The sequence below is a fragment of the Cynocephalus volans genome, chromosome 11 (genome assembly GCF_027409185.1).
Source record: "Cynocephalus volans isolate mCynVol1 chromosome 11, mCynVol1.pri, whole genome shotgun sequence".
Taxonomy (NCBI): domain Eukaryota; kingdom Metazoa; phylum Chordata; class Mammalia; order Dermoptera; family Cynocephalidae; genus Cynocephalus; species Cynocephalus volans.
The window spans coordinates 10,577,782-10,594,039 of NC_084470.1; the positions used below are offsets into that span (position 1 = coordinate 10,577,782).

At 42.6% G+C, this 16,258-nt stretch overlaps 1 protein-coding gene across 1 annotated transcript in view; it reads right to left on the reverse strand.

Annotated features, from left to right (window-relative positions):
- Positions 1–16,258, reverse strand: part of LOC134390401 (cilia- and flagella-associated protein 61-like) — a 222,856-nt gene that overhangs the window by 26,453 nt on the left and 180,145 nt on the right. Inside the window, 3 exon segments of the mRNA XM_063113697.1 lie at positions 4,438–4,643; positions 11,522–11,613; positions 12,969–13,296. Coding sequence (XP_062969767.1) covers positions 4,438–4,643; positions 11,522–11,613; positions 12,969–13,296 — 626 coding nt within the window.

Consider the following 16,258-nt stretch of genomic DNA (forward strand, 5'->3'; position numbering starts at 1 on the left):
TAAATGCTGTTTAGTTTAAAAATAACAAATAGTAAAACATTGGCTCTATTCTTTTTCCAAAGTACTATATCAATCAATCATTTCCTCTCCCTCTCTCTCTCTTCCTCTCTCTCTCTCTCTCTCTCTCTCACACACACACACACACACACACACACACACACACACACACACACACACACAGTCACCAGTGGTGACTTAGCTCTCTCCCTCTCCCTCTTCGGTGCCAATGGTTTGTACTGGCACTCGGAGGTGAAAACAAAGAATAAAATACAGGCGAAATCCAAGCCAGCCTGGGCCCCAGCCCTGGAGCTGCACTGTGGTTCCGAGACAGCTGTTCGCCTGTGCATCACAGTGGCTGACTGCTCGCTCGCCACCCCATGTCCCCATATGGCTCCAAGTGAGCCCCTCTGCAGGCAGCCAGAGTCACTGCTTGTGAGGCCTTGACAGCCACAGCAACATCTGACCCGTGTGGCTGCCACCGCTCCCATGGCACGGCCAGGGCCTGCGCTGTTCTGGCCATGTTGGAGTGAGAACAGATTGGGGGAAGTGGAGAGGAAGGATCCAGAGAGTTTCCCTGAACCCAGATAGGCACGGATGTTGAAGTCGGGCCTGACTTGAAGAACAACAGAGCTGCTGGTTCACAGTCAGTCCTCCCAGCATCAAGGGAGGGGCCCCAGATGCAGTGGATGGAAGTGCACAAAGGAAACGGCCCCCGGATTTGAACAAGAAATGTTGCTGGTGCTGCCAAGGTCAGGAAAACAATCGGTAATCCCATCGCGGCCAAAATCAGCCACACCATTCACCCTGCTTGGAAAGAACCTCCCCAGCCTGTCTCACAACAGTGCTGGGCCAAGAATTAATACTGGGACCTGGCAGTACTTTGTGGCACTTGAAAAGAATGTGGTCGCAGCTGCGTGTCCACACCTACACACAAATGGGAGTGACTGACAAGGCAAGGCCATACTCTCAGTACCTCGCTCAAAAATGACCCGCCACCATCTTCCTGCCCCCTGCTTCTTTCTGACAGATGTCAATCAGCACCTCCTAACATCCAGTGCCACCCTGGCTTGTCTTGCCATCCCAAATATTCACTCTTATATTGAATTAACTTTTAAAATTATTATTATCATCAGTTAACAGCTGTGTATCAACTAGTGGTCTCAAGTCTGTTTCAAAATCACCTTCCTTTTAGGGAGAAGCAAATCAGCCAGGGCTGTGAATTTGGTCAAATGCGAAACTTTTTCTTCTTTTTCAGAGAAGATTCTTAGCACAACATTAAGTCATGCTAAGTATCTTAGCTTACTTAGCATACCACCAAGTAAAATTTTTCTTTAACAAACAACAGATTCCCTGCTAACTCAAATATTTTGGTTGACAGTGACAATAAAATCTTATGCACAAGCTAAGGAGCAAATGAATTAATTTTCTAAATACTTATATTTTTCTTTATTTAGGATAAATATTAAAGTTAAGTCTACAAAGATTTGAGGATGGAGAGACTTTCATTAAAGAATTTGATACTTTATCAAAATAGTTTATATTCAAAAGCATTAGGAAGATATCCTTATATATGCATATAAAAAGTTTCAGAAATTAAATACTCTTTCTGGAAAAAAAATCCATTTATGATAAAAATACTTAGGAAACAAGTAACCAAAAAGAACTTTCTTAACCTGATAAAGAGCATCTATAAAAATATATATGGCAAATGTCACACACTTAATTTTGGGCACATTCCCTTTAAAACTAAGTATGAGGCCAGGGTGCCATTCCCTACTACTGCTTTTCTACTTTTTACTACAAATCTCAGACACAGTGTAGTAAGACAAGAAAAAGAAACAAATTACAAAGACTGGAAAATAAGAAACAAAATTGTCATTATTAGAAGGTGATATAATTTTTCTGTGTGGAAAAATCTAAAAGAATCTACAGATAATTTATTTGAATGAATGAGTTTAGCAAATTTGCAGGATACAGAACCATACAAAAAATTAGTGCATTTCTACATACCAGCAGCAATCAATAAGAAAACAATATTTATAACAGCAATACAAAATATAGAGCACCTTGGATCATATCAAACAAAAATTTTGCAAGACATTTATGGCAAAAATAATAAACTTTTATTGAAAGACATTAAAAAAGACCTAAATAAATCGAGACGTATGTTATGGTATTAGACAAAAAATCAACAATGTCAATTCTCATCCAATTGATATAAGACGTAATGCATTTCCCATCAAATCCAATGGGGCTTTTCATGAAGCTTGACAAGCTTATTTTAAAGCTATTGGAAGAACAAAGGGACAAAAATCCAAGATACCCTTGAGGAAGACAAACAGATGACATTAAATTAAGAATATCTGTTCACTGACACCATAAGGTGAACAGATAAGCCTCCAAGTGGGAGAATATATATTAAAATTTTATTACCAACACAAGTTCGTATCCAGAGTATATAAATTACTCCTGCGATTTAATGAGACAACCCAAAAGAAAAACGGATAAATGTCATAAATAGACATTTCACGGAAACGATCACAAATGACTCAGGAACGAATGAACGGGCACTTACCTGTGCTATCAATCGGGGAAGGGCATATTAAAGCCACAGGAAGACACCTTCACAAACCATCAGACTGGCCAGATTTTAAAGTCTAACGAGACCACGGTCTGACAGGGCTTTGGAGCAAGAGGAACTCTCATGCACTGCGGGAGGGAGTTTAAATAGATACAGCTGCTTTGGGAAACATTTGGCATCACCCAGCACAGTTGAAGACATGCGCATGCAGTGACCCAGCAGCCCTAGGGCTAGGACACCCTACAGCTGTTCTACACATGAGCCGTGTCCACAATGTCCAGAACATTGTTTGTAGTGGCACAAACTGGAAACCACTTAGATATCAATCAACAGGAAAATCCATGAATGAATTGTGGCATAGTTATATAAAGGAGTACTGTACAGCAGGGAGAACAAATGAGCCACTGTAAAGCTACGTACGTCAACCTGGGTGGTTCTCACAAACAGAGCGCTGAACAGAATGTTGATTTTCTTTAGTAAGACACAGATTCAATCCAGAAGTAGGCAATACAAATTAATATAAAATCATATATATGTGCACATCTTAAAAACAAGGGTGGGCAAAATATGACCCTCGGGCCAAATCTGGCCTGGCACCTCTTTTGGTACATGAAACTTTATTGGGACACAGCTGGGTCATTTGTTCATGTGTTGTCTCTGGCTGCTTTCTCACTACAGTGGCAGAGGTAAGTCCTTGTGACAGAGGCCATATCCACACCTTTACAGAAAAACATTTGCTGATCCCTGCTTTACGGGAAGCAGAATGAATCACTCAAACTTCAAGACAGTAGCTGCCTCCAAAGAGATAGAAGGGAGCGTGGTCAGAAGGGGCTTCAAGTGTCCTGAGGTAAGGAATTCTTTCTTAACGTAGGTGGGAGCCACATAGACCTCTAGTATTATTTTCCCTTAAAAAATAATATTATTTTCCACCATACATGCTTCACATACTTTTTTGTTTGTAAGATGTATTGTACAACTTAAAAAATTTTAGGAGGGACAAGAGATTTAGTCTGATCCTGGCGGTCACACCTATGGGTAGTGAGGACATAGGACCCTACATCTGCATCTGGTGCTGACTGTCACCGTCCTGTTTTGTGGATGGAGAAATTCTGACCTTGCTAAGCAGAAGGCTGCATCCAGAAGTACGCTTTCACTCTAAAATTCTTTGCCTTCTTAGAGGTATAGGATAAAGGGTGTCTTAGAGTTTGAAAGGACAGAGATTTAGATCACCCTGTCTCACTGACCTGTCAGTGCAGGGATTCCCTACCAATACCCTGGACAAACGGCTACCCCGCCTCTGCCTGGGCACATGCCATGAGGAATAAGCCTGGGATCACAAGCAGCTGTCCCGTGGTTGTGGAGATTTCATCAGAACCAGATCCTTCCACATCCTGCTCCCAAGTCTACCTCTTCTGTTTCTGAGCAGCAACTGTGGGTGTTTTGGTCTCACATGGCAAAAGCCTTGAGGAGGACTCAGCCAACTGTAAAGGCACAAAGGAAAACACACAGCAGCCCTGTGCGGAAAGGGACTTGAACATCATCTGTCCAAGCCTGTGGAGGCCAACGTGGTTGCACGTGGGGTCCAGGCTCACATATGGCCCCCTGGCCATGCGTGGACACATCCCAAGCCTGTGAATTTCCCCATGTGACCCTTTGCTAACCAGCCAATGGTTGGATATTCTTTATTATATTAGAACGAATTTTCAACCACTCCAGCTTCTCCCTGGGATTCTCATTTTGCTCTCTGGTGCATCACAATACACATCCCTCATTCACAAGACATTATATATATCTTTATATTTATATATATATCCCTTATATATATCTCCCCATATCAAATACAATGCCCAACTTACCTGTAGAGATCTGTGATCAGGTTGTCATCGTAGCGAGCACACAGATTGTTGAGGACTTGCTCGTGCTGGCCGTACAAGCAGATGTAGTTGGAGGCAGGAAAGGGCTCCTTAGAAAGGCATGTGATGGTTTCCACCATTTTATACTTGTTGATATGAATTCGAAAGTAAGTCCCATTTTTTGCACTACCTGTTACTATTTCTAAACCCTGGGGGTGGGGGGATCAGAAAAACAACATTAGAAACATTTCTGGACTTTGGGAACTTTATTATAACAATTTTCTTTTCAAATATAACAGACAGGTATGTCCATGGCTTGTCGCACACAACAGTAACAGAAATTGATTAAACTCAACCAAAGATAACAGTGTATCAAAAACCATATACTTGGACTTAGTGACTGACTGTTCTTCAGGATGTTTTAAACTGTGATTGTATTGTTCTGTGTTTCTAAATTAGTTGCTAGGTTGCAACCAATTCTCTTTTACTCAATACCTCACAGAGCTAATAAGTGGAACTGGGTTTATTCTCTCTTCTGTGGTGTTTTAAGACTGTTAAATCTAGTTTTCATAGCACTATTTTGAGAAAAACCTCCTAGTCAAAAGTGATCAGAAGGAATTTCAGTTATTTTTAGATGTGCTTTACAAAATAAAACAAAAGAAACAAGTAAACGGTGAATCCCTGATTGATGCATTTGGGGGGGTCAGTCGTTTGACAAGGTCTGTTCCCAGGAAGAAGGTTCAAGACCATGGGAAATAACACATACATACACATTCTATACTTGACTTTTTAGTTTGTAAACTGTGAAAGGTGTGGATTCACGGCTTTATGCCCTTTAGAAACCAGCTAAAACTGCCATATGAACCCAGATGACAAGGAAAGATGCTGCTCTAATTCCATGTCATGCCTCCTTTTCTGCAGCCACTGATGGCTACTGACCTGCCCACTGGAGACACACTCCCCATAGGCTCAGGCATTGGGAAGCCTCGGTGGACGAACATGGGCTTTGTTGGTATGGCTGCACCTTCACTTTTCCCCAGGACTCTGAACTTAGTACACAGTAACACTCAATAAATCTTTTTTGAGGACACATAGATTTAAGCTTTTACTCTGAAATTGAATGTGGCATTTAGAAATCCAAGGCAAGTTGGACCGCAATGCTCTCAAACATTTACTTAGTCCTGGCCATCACCTGGGGAGTTTTTTCAAACAAGGACACACGGTTTAACTTTTAAATAAATTGAGGCAACTGGTGGGTGTTTGGGTATCACGTGGCAAAGCCCTGAGGGTACTCAGACAACTGTGAGGGCACAAGAGGAGACACACAGGAGGCATGTCCAGTAAATCCTGGGCTGACCCCAAGGATGTAGGAGAAGCTGGGTATTTGGGGGTGGGGAGAGAGTGAATGCAGCTTAGGAAAGGGGTGGGGTGCTTCCAGGGAGATGCAAGTGGGCCCTCAATACAGAGGGATGGATGCAGACAGGAAATCTGCATCTAACAAAACCATGGTCCATCCACATAATGTAATGCAATGCATCCAATAAAAATTAGTGTTAAAATATATTTCATAGCAGGGCAATATGTTCATAGAACATTTTACATTATAGAAGAAGGTTAGAAAAATGCATAGTATCATTCCTTTTTTTTTTGTATCAACATTTTAACAAAATGTGAATGGTCATTTTCTGTGGTTGGGAGGCTGGGTAATTTTTGTTGTTTCTTTTTATGCTCATTTGGCCATCTGCAGTTCCTAATTTTTAAGCAAAGGGCATCACTTCCAAAATAATAAAAGTTATTAAATTCTCTGGCTGTGCTACAGCAAGGACCCAGACTTTTGATGAACAGATTGAGAGAGAGAGAAATGAAACAGAAAACAAAGGAGAACGGGAGAAGAAAGAAAGAAAGAAGGAAAAAAGGGAGGGACGGAGGGTGGGAGGTGGTTGGTTGGTTCTAGGTGGAAGTGAGTGTGGAAAGGTGCGTCTTGTCCAGGGAAGAGTTTGGAAAATGCCTGGCCTGGTCCTCCACCTGCAGGGTGCCTGGTCTCCTTATCTGATCATCAGCTTATCCTTTGCTCTTGTCACAAGTATTTCTCTAGGCCCAGATGCCCCATGGATTGTTTTCATTCAGGTGTGTTTCCGTGAGTCTTGACTTCTCAGACTGAGCAATGAATCCCACCACCCAGGGTGGGGGCACATGATATCACAGAGTAATCCCCGATGTCAACTTTACAAGGCATGGAAGATTAAACACTGTTTCAGAATTTAAATACACACAGATATAGAGACAGCGAGGAATGAGACCTCCGTGTGCATTTCTAAGATAAAATACAAGAATTTAAAGACCATTTGAGTTTGCTGCCAGCGGCTGTAGGCTTAGACCCCCACCCCAGGGGTAGGAGTTCCCTTCACAATAAGGGATGATTTGGTGAAAAAGCTGGAAAACTGCAAAGGAGTGAGTGTTTGAGGAGGGGCCACTCCGTCACCCTGGTCATAAAGTGGATGGGGGTCTGGGAGAGGGGCCCTGGCAACAGCTCTGGCAGCATTTTGGCTGCCAAGTTTTCCCAAGCCTCCTCCTTCTTTTTAAAGTTTCTTTATGCTGAGTGATTAAGAAAAGGGAACCCAGGCATACAAGAGGCACACCTGAGATCCACCCATGTGGGTTGCAACGAGTTTCAGTAAATACTCCACCTTCAGCTTTCAAGGACCTCTTTGTGTTTGGGGGTGCTGACTGGGATTTCATATCCTTGGCCAAGGCTGAGCACCTGGAGATGAGGGCCACAGGTACCTAGTGGTGACTTGACAAGTTCTCAAGGTACCTGGGAGGCTGAGAGCAGTGACAGTTTGAGCATTAAGGGCCATTCGATGTCAACCTGTCCTGAGTGTGGTCTCATCACCATTGTTTTCAATGATCTGTTGTTAGGGGTCTGTTGCTTTTTTTTTTTTTTTTTCTTTTCCATCTTTTTTTTTTTTTAATTTAAAGATTGAATTACAATCCTTGGGTCTCCTCTGTTTATTTTGTCAGCATAATCCTAAGCACATACTGCAAGTGCTTTATAGCTAAGAGGGCTTAAAGAGTCCAGAAAGGAGCCACACTACAGAGAAAGTAATGACGAGGTGGTGCAGATCACATATCTATGGAAGAAACTGTGTCCACTTTTATGAGATTTAACACTATATTAGCATAACGGAGTGGGGGCATTCTGGGAACTTGGAATGCATCAAAGCATTTTGCATTGAAATTAAACACAATTCACTTATAGAGGGGTTTCTCAGACACCAATTCCCCTTGTCATGTGGGTCATTCCTGTTGTTTCTGGCAGCTCAGGAAAACCCAGTGAAGTCCAGAACCCTGCCCCTCCTCACAGAAAATTGCTCCACTAAATGACGACATGAGGCCCTCCCAGCCTTGCCATCCGGTAAGGGATTCTGGGGCAATGAGGATTATTTCACACACTTTCCAATTTGATGGAGTGTGTCTAGTTTCTTTATTTTAAGTATATAAGTAAATTGTTTGGAAACTTGGATCTTTAAGATTTTGAAGGAATAACTGGTTCTGGTGTTGTTTTTCTTCCTTTTTTTCCCTGAATACAATTATCCTTTTGAGTTAGTTCCTTTACGATTTTCACAAAGGTTGGAAAATGGCTCTGGAATTCACGCCAAATGGAAGACAGAGGATGAATCAGGATCGGTGTATAAGAAATCAAGTTCTCAGCTCTTGTGATGAACATACAATTTTAAATTTAATGGTAACCAAGGCAGAATTTGTTGTGACAAATTTCTTTATTCTGTGGTGTATAAGCCAACAAAGCATGTGGACTGGAATCTGTGAATTAGCTGATTATGTAGACGACTTGGGGTCCCCTTTCTTCCTTTTGTCAGGTTACCTTTCAAACAGCTCGTGAATTACTAAAGTATCTTCTTATTTAAATATTCTAATTAGTGAGTACTATAAAATTCTGATAAGATTCATCTGTATCACATTTATTATAAGAACAGTAATTCAGTTTGTGTAGTGAAATATTGTCCAGTGGGTTCCATTCTTAATCAATTGGCTATATTTAGGTGACTGCCTGACCATTTTGGCAACGATTTTACTTAATCAAATTAATTCCAACCCCAAAAGATTGCCATGGAACTATCCCACATTTTTTTCTTGGATAATAAAATGGAAAAAAATCTGTTTAGATCTTCTGTACTAATTAAAAAGGAGGCCCACCTGGCAAAATGGTTAATTAAAGTCAGGGGTCGTGTTCAAATACTGTCATAGCATCGGCCAAAGAATCTAGTTAAGTTGCACTCTTATTAAAACTCTCATTATCTAAAAACTCCTTTTGGCTCCTCCTCTGACTTTCTGCAGAGAGAGAGAGAGAGAGAAAGCGCGCGCCAGTGGTTCATAAGTAAATGACACTGCATGTAGGAATCACACAGTGTCCTTGAAGAATCTGGTTCTGTCTGAAACCAAGTCCAATATTTTCTCGCTCTTGCACACATGAGGCTCGGGTTATGTACCAATGACTAAAGTGCTCAGCCCCTGAACACCCTGGGCTTTATCCTGTTTATCTAATGCCCCACCTCATTGGTGGCAGCTTGTTTTTTCCAAAGATGGCCACAACAATATCCCCCAATCCACATACTCTTCTTGACTCTCCTTCCATTGAGAGATGGATTCTCCGTTCCCCTCCCCTTGAATCTTGGTGGCTGTGACTGCTCCAACAGAGTGGGGGGAGGGGAGTGACGCTGCGTGACCCGCGAGACAATGCAGCGTCCATCTTGCCAGTGACAGCACTTGCACTTGGAGCCCTGAGCTGGCACAGAAGCAGTCTGTCCCCTCCGAGGCCACCGTGCTGTGAGGAAGCCAAGGACACATGGACAGCCCGGGAGGCTCTGCTCAGCACTCTGGTCTTTGAGTCGCCCCAGCCAAGGTGAATAGGAAGCCTTTGGTTATGAGTAAACCAGCCCTTGGATGATCCGGACCACTGATCTAGCCTCCTAGTTGTCCCACCGAAGGCTCCAGACATTGTGCAGCACTGACAAGCTGTTCCCACTGTGTCCTGTCCAAACTCCTGACCCAAAGAATCTGTGAGCAGAATCAAATGGCTGTTTTATGCCACTAAGTGTTTTACACAGCAATAGAAACTGGGACAACATTTGCTATGATTCTATGGTTTTCTTTAGGGTAAGAAACTTTTGCGTCAGATTCTGTACAGGACACCTAAAAGAATCTGGGAAAGGCCTAAGGGAAATAAGGTTTATACACAGCATCTGCTCTTTCCCTGGAAGAACCAGTTTTCATTATTTATCTGCACTCATGATGAACAACGAGGACGTCCACTGTGACCGGTCACCTGTTCTGCTCTGGGCAGTGGCAGTAGTACTTTACAGATGCTCCCTGTCAGCCCCACAAATTCACAGAGGCTGAATAATTTGCTCAAGTCCCAGAGGAAGTAAATGGAAGAGCTAGGATCCACGTTTCCTGAAGGCAGAAGAGTAAGGGGCAATTCCTGTGCCATTCTGAGTCGGCCCCGTTTAAGGAATTTTCCAATGGCTTTGACTTACATATCACTGGCCAGAACCTGCCTTATGGCTGGCCCTGTCCTCAAGGAAATCTGGGAAATATGTTTATTTTAAGCTGGTTATATTGTTAATATTCAGGAGCAGAAAATGGGAACAGAAGTTAGGTAGAGAATTTCCAGTGTCTGTTTCACTGACTAAAAACCAAATGTGAACATCAGAAAGGAAGCCCCAAGTTGACAACAAACTCCAGCCTGGGACCATCTGTCACAGAACCTTACTTGAGAAGCTCTCCAACTGACTGATCATGCGGTGTCCTTTCTGGTTACCTTTAACCCAGGGGAAGTCCCACCCCACAGCTTCTGCTTTTCCTGGATGGCCCTTCCGGTGTAATTCAGGGAAAGGAGGAAAACAGTGGGGTCTAGACAGCTATTCCAGATCCTAAGCAATTTATTTGCTCCACCGCCACAAAAGTGGACATTCAGTAACTTATTGGTGCATCACAGGTTACCTCAAAACTTAGTGGCTTAATATTCTTCAGTGAACGGATAAATGAACTGTGGTACATCCAGACAATGGACATTGTTCAGCACATGATTCCTATTATATGACATTCAAGAAAAGGCAAAACTACTGAGATAGTGAAAGATCAGTGGATGGAGGGAGGGATGAATAGGCAGAGGACAGAGGGCACGGAAATTACTCTGCATGATAATATCACGGTAGATATATGTCATTCCACATTTGTCCAAACCCATAGAATGTACACCACTAGGAGTGAACTCAGATGTCAGCTATGGGCTTTGGTTGACGATGCGTCAATGTGGGCTCATCAACTGTAACAAATGGACCACTCTGGTGGGGGGTGTTGATAAAAAAGGAGGCTTTGCATGTGTGGGGACAGGGAGTTTATGGGAAATCTCTGTACCTTCTGCTCAACTTTATCATGAACCTAAAACTGCTCTAAAAAAATTAAGTCTACTTAAAAAAAGTATTGGCTTAAAACAACAATAAACTTTTATTGTCTCAAGTCTCTGGGAGTCAGAAATTGGGAGTGGCTTAGCCTGGGGGTTCTGGTCCAAGGTCTCTCACACTTTTCAATCAAGATGTTGGCTGGGGCTGCAGTCATCTGAAGGCTTGACTGGGGCTGGAGAATCCACTGCCAAGGCAGCCCACTGTTAAGGATGGCAAACTGATAATGGCTGCTGCAGGAATCCTCAGTTCCTTACCACATGGACCTCTCCAGAGGGCTTCCTGGGTGACCTTACAGCACGGCAGCAAGTGATCAAGGAGGGTGCAAGTTGGAAGTTACAGTATCTTTCACAACCTAGCCTTGGAAGTCGCACACTGTCATTTCCACAACTTCCTGTTGGCTACACAGGTCAGCCCTTCTCAACATGGGAGGGGCCTCACAGGACATGAGGACCAAGGGGCAAGAATCACTGGGGCCATCTTGGGGGCTGATGCTATAGTGGGAACCAACACATTACACTGAAGACTTTGAGTAAATAATTTCACCTTCCCGTAAACAAAGTGTTATACTTGAAAGCAAAGTAAAATTTAGGAATACTACTCACAAAATCAGGCTGTAACATTTGTACCTCCAAGGGAATTGGAATGGCAGGCTTGGCAATATGCAGATAATGGTAAGACCCAGGAAGAATGCCTCCTAGAGGAGATGGCAAATTTTCCACATTTGTAATTAATTGTTAATGAGATGGGTAACAGAGCTTATGTTTTCACCACAGGACAAACAGAGATGACTACAATGGTGTATGCTCCTTAAACTTTCTCACTAAAGTACTGCTAATAGCAAAAATCTCCCTGGGGTGGTTGAGCTTTATTTAATCAAATCAATGTGAATGTGACATTATACCCCATAACATAGCCACCAATGCTCCAAGATATGACAAGCTGATCCTGTGTATTCTGTGATTTCCCATAGCTCCCAGCACTCTAACCTACACATGCCAAGACCAAATCAAGACCAATTTAGAAATCTTAAATGCTGCAATGATGTTCGTATTCCACATAATTCCTCCAATATGTAACCAAAATATTAAAAAATTGAACTTTATAAGGAAAATCAACAAAGTTCTTTGTACAAGGCTTTAAAAACTATCATTATGAGATCCTTAATACATTTGGCTTGCCCCTGAATCTGAGCCTGATCCAGTTCTGATCTCAGACACCCCTCCCTTCTCTTGCTTGCCTATGGACACCACCTTTCCTAAGGTCTCACTCAGAGTAAGAAGCGGAGCAGGATCTCCCTGAGGCCATGTAATTAGGTACAGAAAGACGAGGACTGGAATGTGGGGCCTCTGTCTCTTTCATCTGATGTCTGTTTACTGGAGTAGGGTCCATGGACACCCTTGGGGTCTATGAATGGCTCTGAGGCTTGGTCAATAAATTTACTGGAAGTGAACATACAATTTTGTACATGTGTGCATTTTTTGGTAAAAGGTCCACAACATTCAAAGACACAATTTTAAAAGGTATCTCTAAGCCCCTAAACATGAAGGAACCCTGCATTACTCATGACATCATCTCCTTAGGGGTCAACAAGCCTTAGGGGGTGAAAGTAGACTGTTTTACCACTGCAAATGGTTGAGTGTACCCATCCAGACAGCAGGCTATACCCTGGGAAGAAGCATGCAAGGGTCTCGTTATCTCTGAACTTATAGTGAGAATGGACTTTGGGGTGAGATGTCAGGGCAAACTCCCACTCACCAGCTGTGAGACCCTCAGGCAAGATACCAATAGATCATTACCTAGTCTGTTTCCTTATCTGTAAAATGGGGACCTCAACTAGGATGTGGTCCATAATAAATGCTAATATGCAAAGGACGCTAATAATCATGGTAATGCGAGGTTCATGATAAATGCTTAGGAAATGAGATAAAGTCCTCCCTTGGTGAGGGAGCCCCTCACCAAGTCTAAGAGAAACATGGAGGCTGGTCTGAACACTGACCCAGATCCAATTTGTGGCCTCATCTCAGGGAACAAGGTGGCTTGCCCACACACCTTGGATCTTGGCTCCCTTGTACATGGGGATGGGCAGGTCAAGATCATCTGGCAGCTCAGTCACAGGCTCAAGGGTCGGGTCAAAGACACTGAGCACAGTTGCTGCCAAGTGAAAGCCGATTTCTTTGGAACTGAATTTGCTGTGAGCCCACTCATATGCGTAATATCTATTGGAGAATTTGGTGAGGGGGCCAGCAGCTCTGATGGCTACATCATTGGTGTGGAAGTTGGCATCGATCACAAGTTGGCCGTCATAGACAAGACACGCATCGTTGAGTGCTTTGAATGTTTCATAATCCACGTTCTTCTCACAGAAGCTGAAGAACATCTACAAAGTGGACAATCATGTCATTAATCAGTAATCATTCTTCATTTCACTTTCTCAAGAATGTGAATAGTTTCCAGGGAATTTTGTTCTTTGGGGCACAAAAATAAATCTACTAAAAGCTTGTCATATTGTGCGTGTGTGTGTGTGTGTGTGTGTATGTGTGTATGTGTGCATGTGTATATGAGACAGAGAGATTGTCTTTCATATAAAGTACAAATTAAGATCACCCAGCATTACTCCTTTTTTTTTCACTCAATCTAGACATCCAGTGGACTAAGGATGCCAAGTGATGGAATATCAACCACAAGACTAAATATTTTTTCCCTGGAAGAAGGTTTACATTTGTAGAGATCCACCTTCCCCTCATTTTCCTACATTTCAAATAGCTCTAGTTCAGCCTCCTCCTGTCTTCCTCCTCCTGTGACTAACACTTAGGTCTCTCTAGGCTCCTTCTTGGGGTTACCTCACCCAGTATTGAGTCTTGAGATTGCCCCCTTCCTAGCTTCTTAGACCCGGTAAGCTGGTCCCTGCAGGATGCCCCAGAGAGGACGAGAGCTCCATCAGCCTCAGTATCTACCAGGTCTGGGCTCCTGCCTCGTTCCTTCCTGCCCTGGCATGGCAGACAGTCATTTAAGAAATATTTATGGTGTACCCACCACATTCCAGTCACTGTGCCAAAGAGGGGCCCTCTGCACATGCTCCTTAGGCGTTATCTCTGTGCCCCCTCCATTCTCTGCCCAAATGTCAATGCTTTCTCATGCTCATCTGGACATCTTCCATATCAATGTTGAAAGTCACTAAAGTAGTCCAGGTTATTTGTTCATAAGTCTTTAGTTGCTGTTGAAGTAACTGAAGCAAGTTCAATTATTTTTATCTTTACCTAAATATACTTTGCCACCTTATTACAAGCATGCTAAAACATGAACATAAAACGTGGTCCTAATCACATTGATAGCCACCTCCCCACTTCCTTCACATGCCTGCTTCACCCAACTCACCTGTCCTGTTCTGTACAGACATCAGCTGTTCTGGGCCAAAGGTGCCCTGTCCCTTCCATATCCTGTTCCCACACCCATGAATGATGCAGGGAGCCATCTGATCCCACAGTAGCCACTAGTCACGTGTGGCTATATAAATTTAAATCTAAATTAATTAAAATTACATAAAGTTACAGATTCAGTTTCTCAGTTGCAGTAGCCCATTTCAAGTATTCTATTGCTACAGGTGGGTAGTGGCTGCCATGTTGGACAGTGCAGACATAGACCATTCCCATCACTGCAGAGGCTTCTACTGGACAGCTGGACTCAGATCCATTATCTCTGTGATGTTCTTTTTTCTCCCTTAGGGAGCCAGCATGCTCTTTGTCCTGTTCCCTGTCTCTACTCACTCAGTTCTCTAATCCCATTCCAGTTACTCCCAGTTACTCCCTTCCCAGGTGGCTTTTTTTTCTTTCACATCTTTTTAAAAATTTATCTGTCTTGTAACTCTTACCCAGTGACCACAGGAACATATATTTCTGAGTCTATAACTCTGAATCTTTCTGTCTTCCCACACCCCTTTTCTCTCCCTCTCTCCTGTCCTGCCTATATAAAAATAGATTTCCCACCCATATAAAAATATAGAAAGCCACTTCATTTCAATTTAAATTATGTGAGGGTAAGTTCATGGAAAGATTCATATTGTCTTTCCATTCTATTTTTCGAAGTACCCTCGTACATAAAAAGCAGTGCTATCAACCTCTTTAGCCTTTGAAAATGCTCAGAAGTCTACTTCAGCATCCCCACAAAAGTTCTCTTACCTACCCAGTTTTCTTTTTCTAATTAAACCTACTTTTTGTTAAGTAGTACATTAAATTTACTGGTTCTTGTTTTCCTGAGTTTTAAAGATTATTAGAATTTCGGTAGTGTTTATTTATACTGTTTTGGTGTAGGCATTCACAATTTTGGCTGCATTTGGGTTTCACAGTAATTTGTCAACTAGACTGAAAACTAAATAAGCAAATCTAACATTGTTAATAGGAACATGTGTTCTAAGTTACAGATTTCCAACTACAAGCCATGTGCTGCTGTAATGCTAACTAAATATTATGTATTGGGGAAAACTATGAAGTGGAAATGTCTGGCCATGTTGATGTTATGAGTAAATATTTCATGATGACTTACTCTGATAACTCTGATTAAGGAGATAAAAACTCCCTGGTTAACTGGAAACTATTAGGCCTCACAATCAGCTTAACATAAGCACAGCCATGTTGACTACCCTGTCATCATGCCCCCCTACCCCCTCCCTTTCACTTAAGGCCAGTGCATTCCCAAAAGAACATCTTTTACAAAACAGGAAAACCATGAAGCCATTATAGAATGCTGAGTGCTCAGAATAGTTGCTCAACCCCCTCCCAGACAAAACCTATAAAGCCTCTGCTAGTCTGTATGAGGGCAGAACACTGATCTTTCAGGTTTTTCTCTAGGTTCGCTGGAGTAAACGCCCTTGCTTGCTAACATTTGTCTCGGAATCTTTTATTCTGTTTGTCTCACTGACCTAACAGAAACAAGGTGGGAGTCAGTGATCTGATAACCTCATTTATTCACTCATACAGATAAACACTTCTTGTGCCAGTCACTGTGCAAAGCCCCATAAATATCTTGGTAAAAAGAATAAATATGAAGCTTACAATCTATTTGTAGGAATGGATGCCAACAAAAAGGGAGAGACTTCCTCAAGAGGCAGTGTAACTGAGATCTAACCTGGCAGCTGAACCATCTGGTGGGAGCCCAGGAGGCACTACCACCAGGCAGGATATGTCAAGGCCTTGATGTGGGGTCAAAACACCAACATCAAGAGAGCTCTGCTCCTGATATGGTGGCATAACCCTCCGAGACTACTCCTCCCACTGATAATACCTATAAACTCTGGTCAAATTACAAGAACAGCCACCTGACGATTCTGATGAGTATTTAAAAGT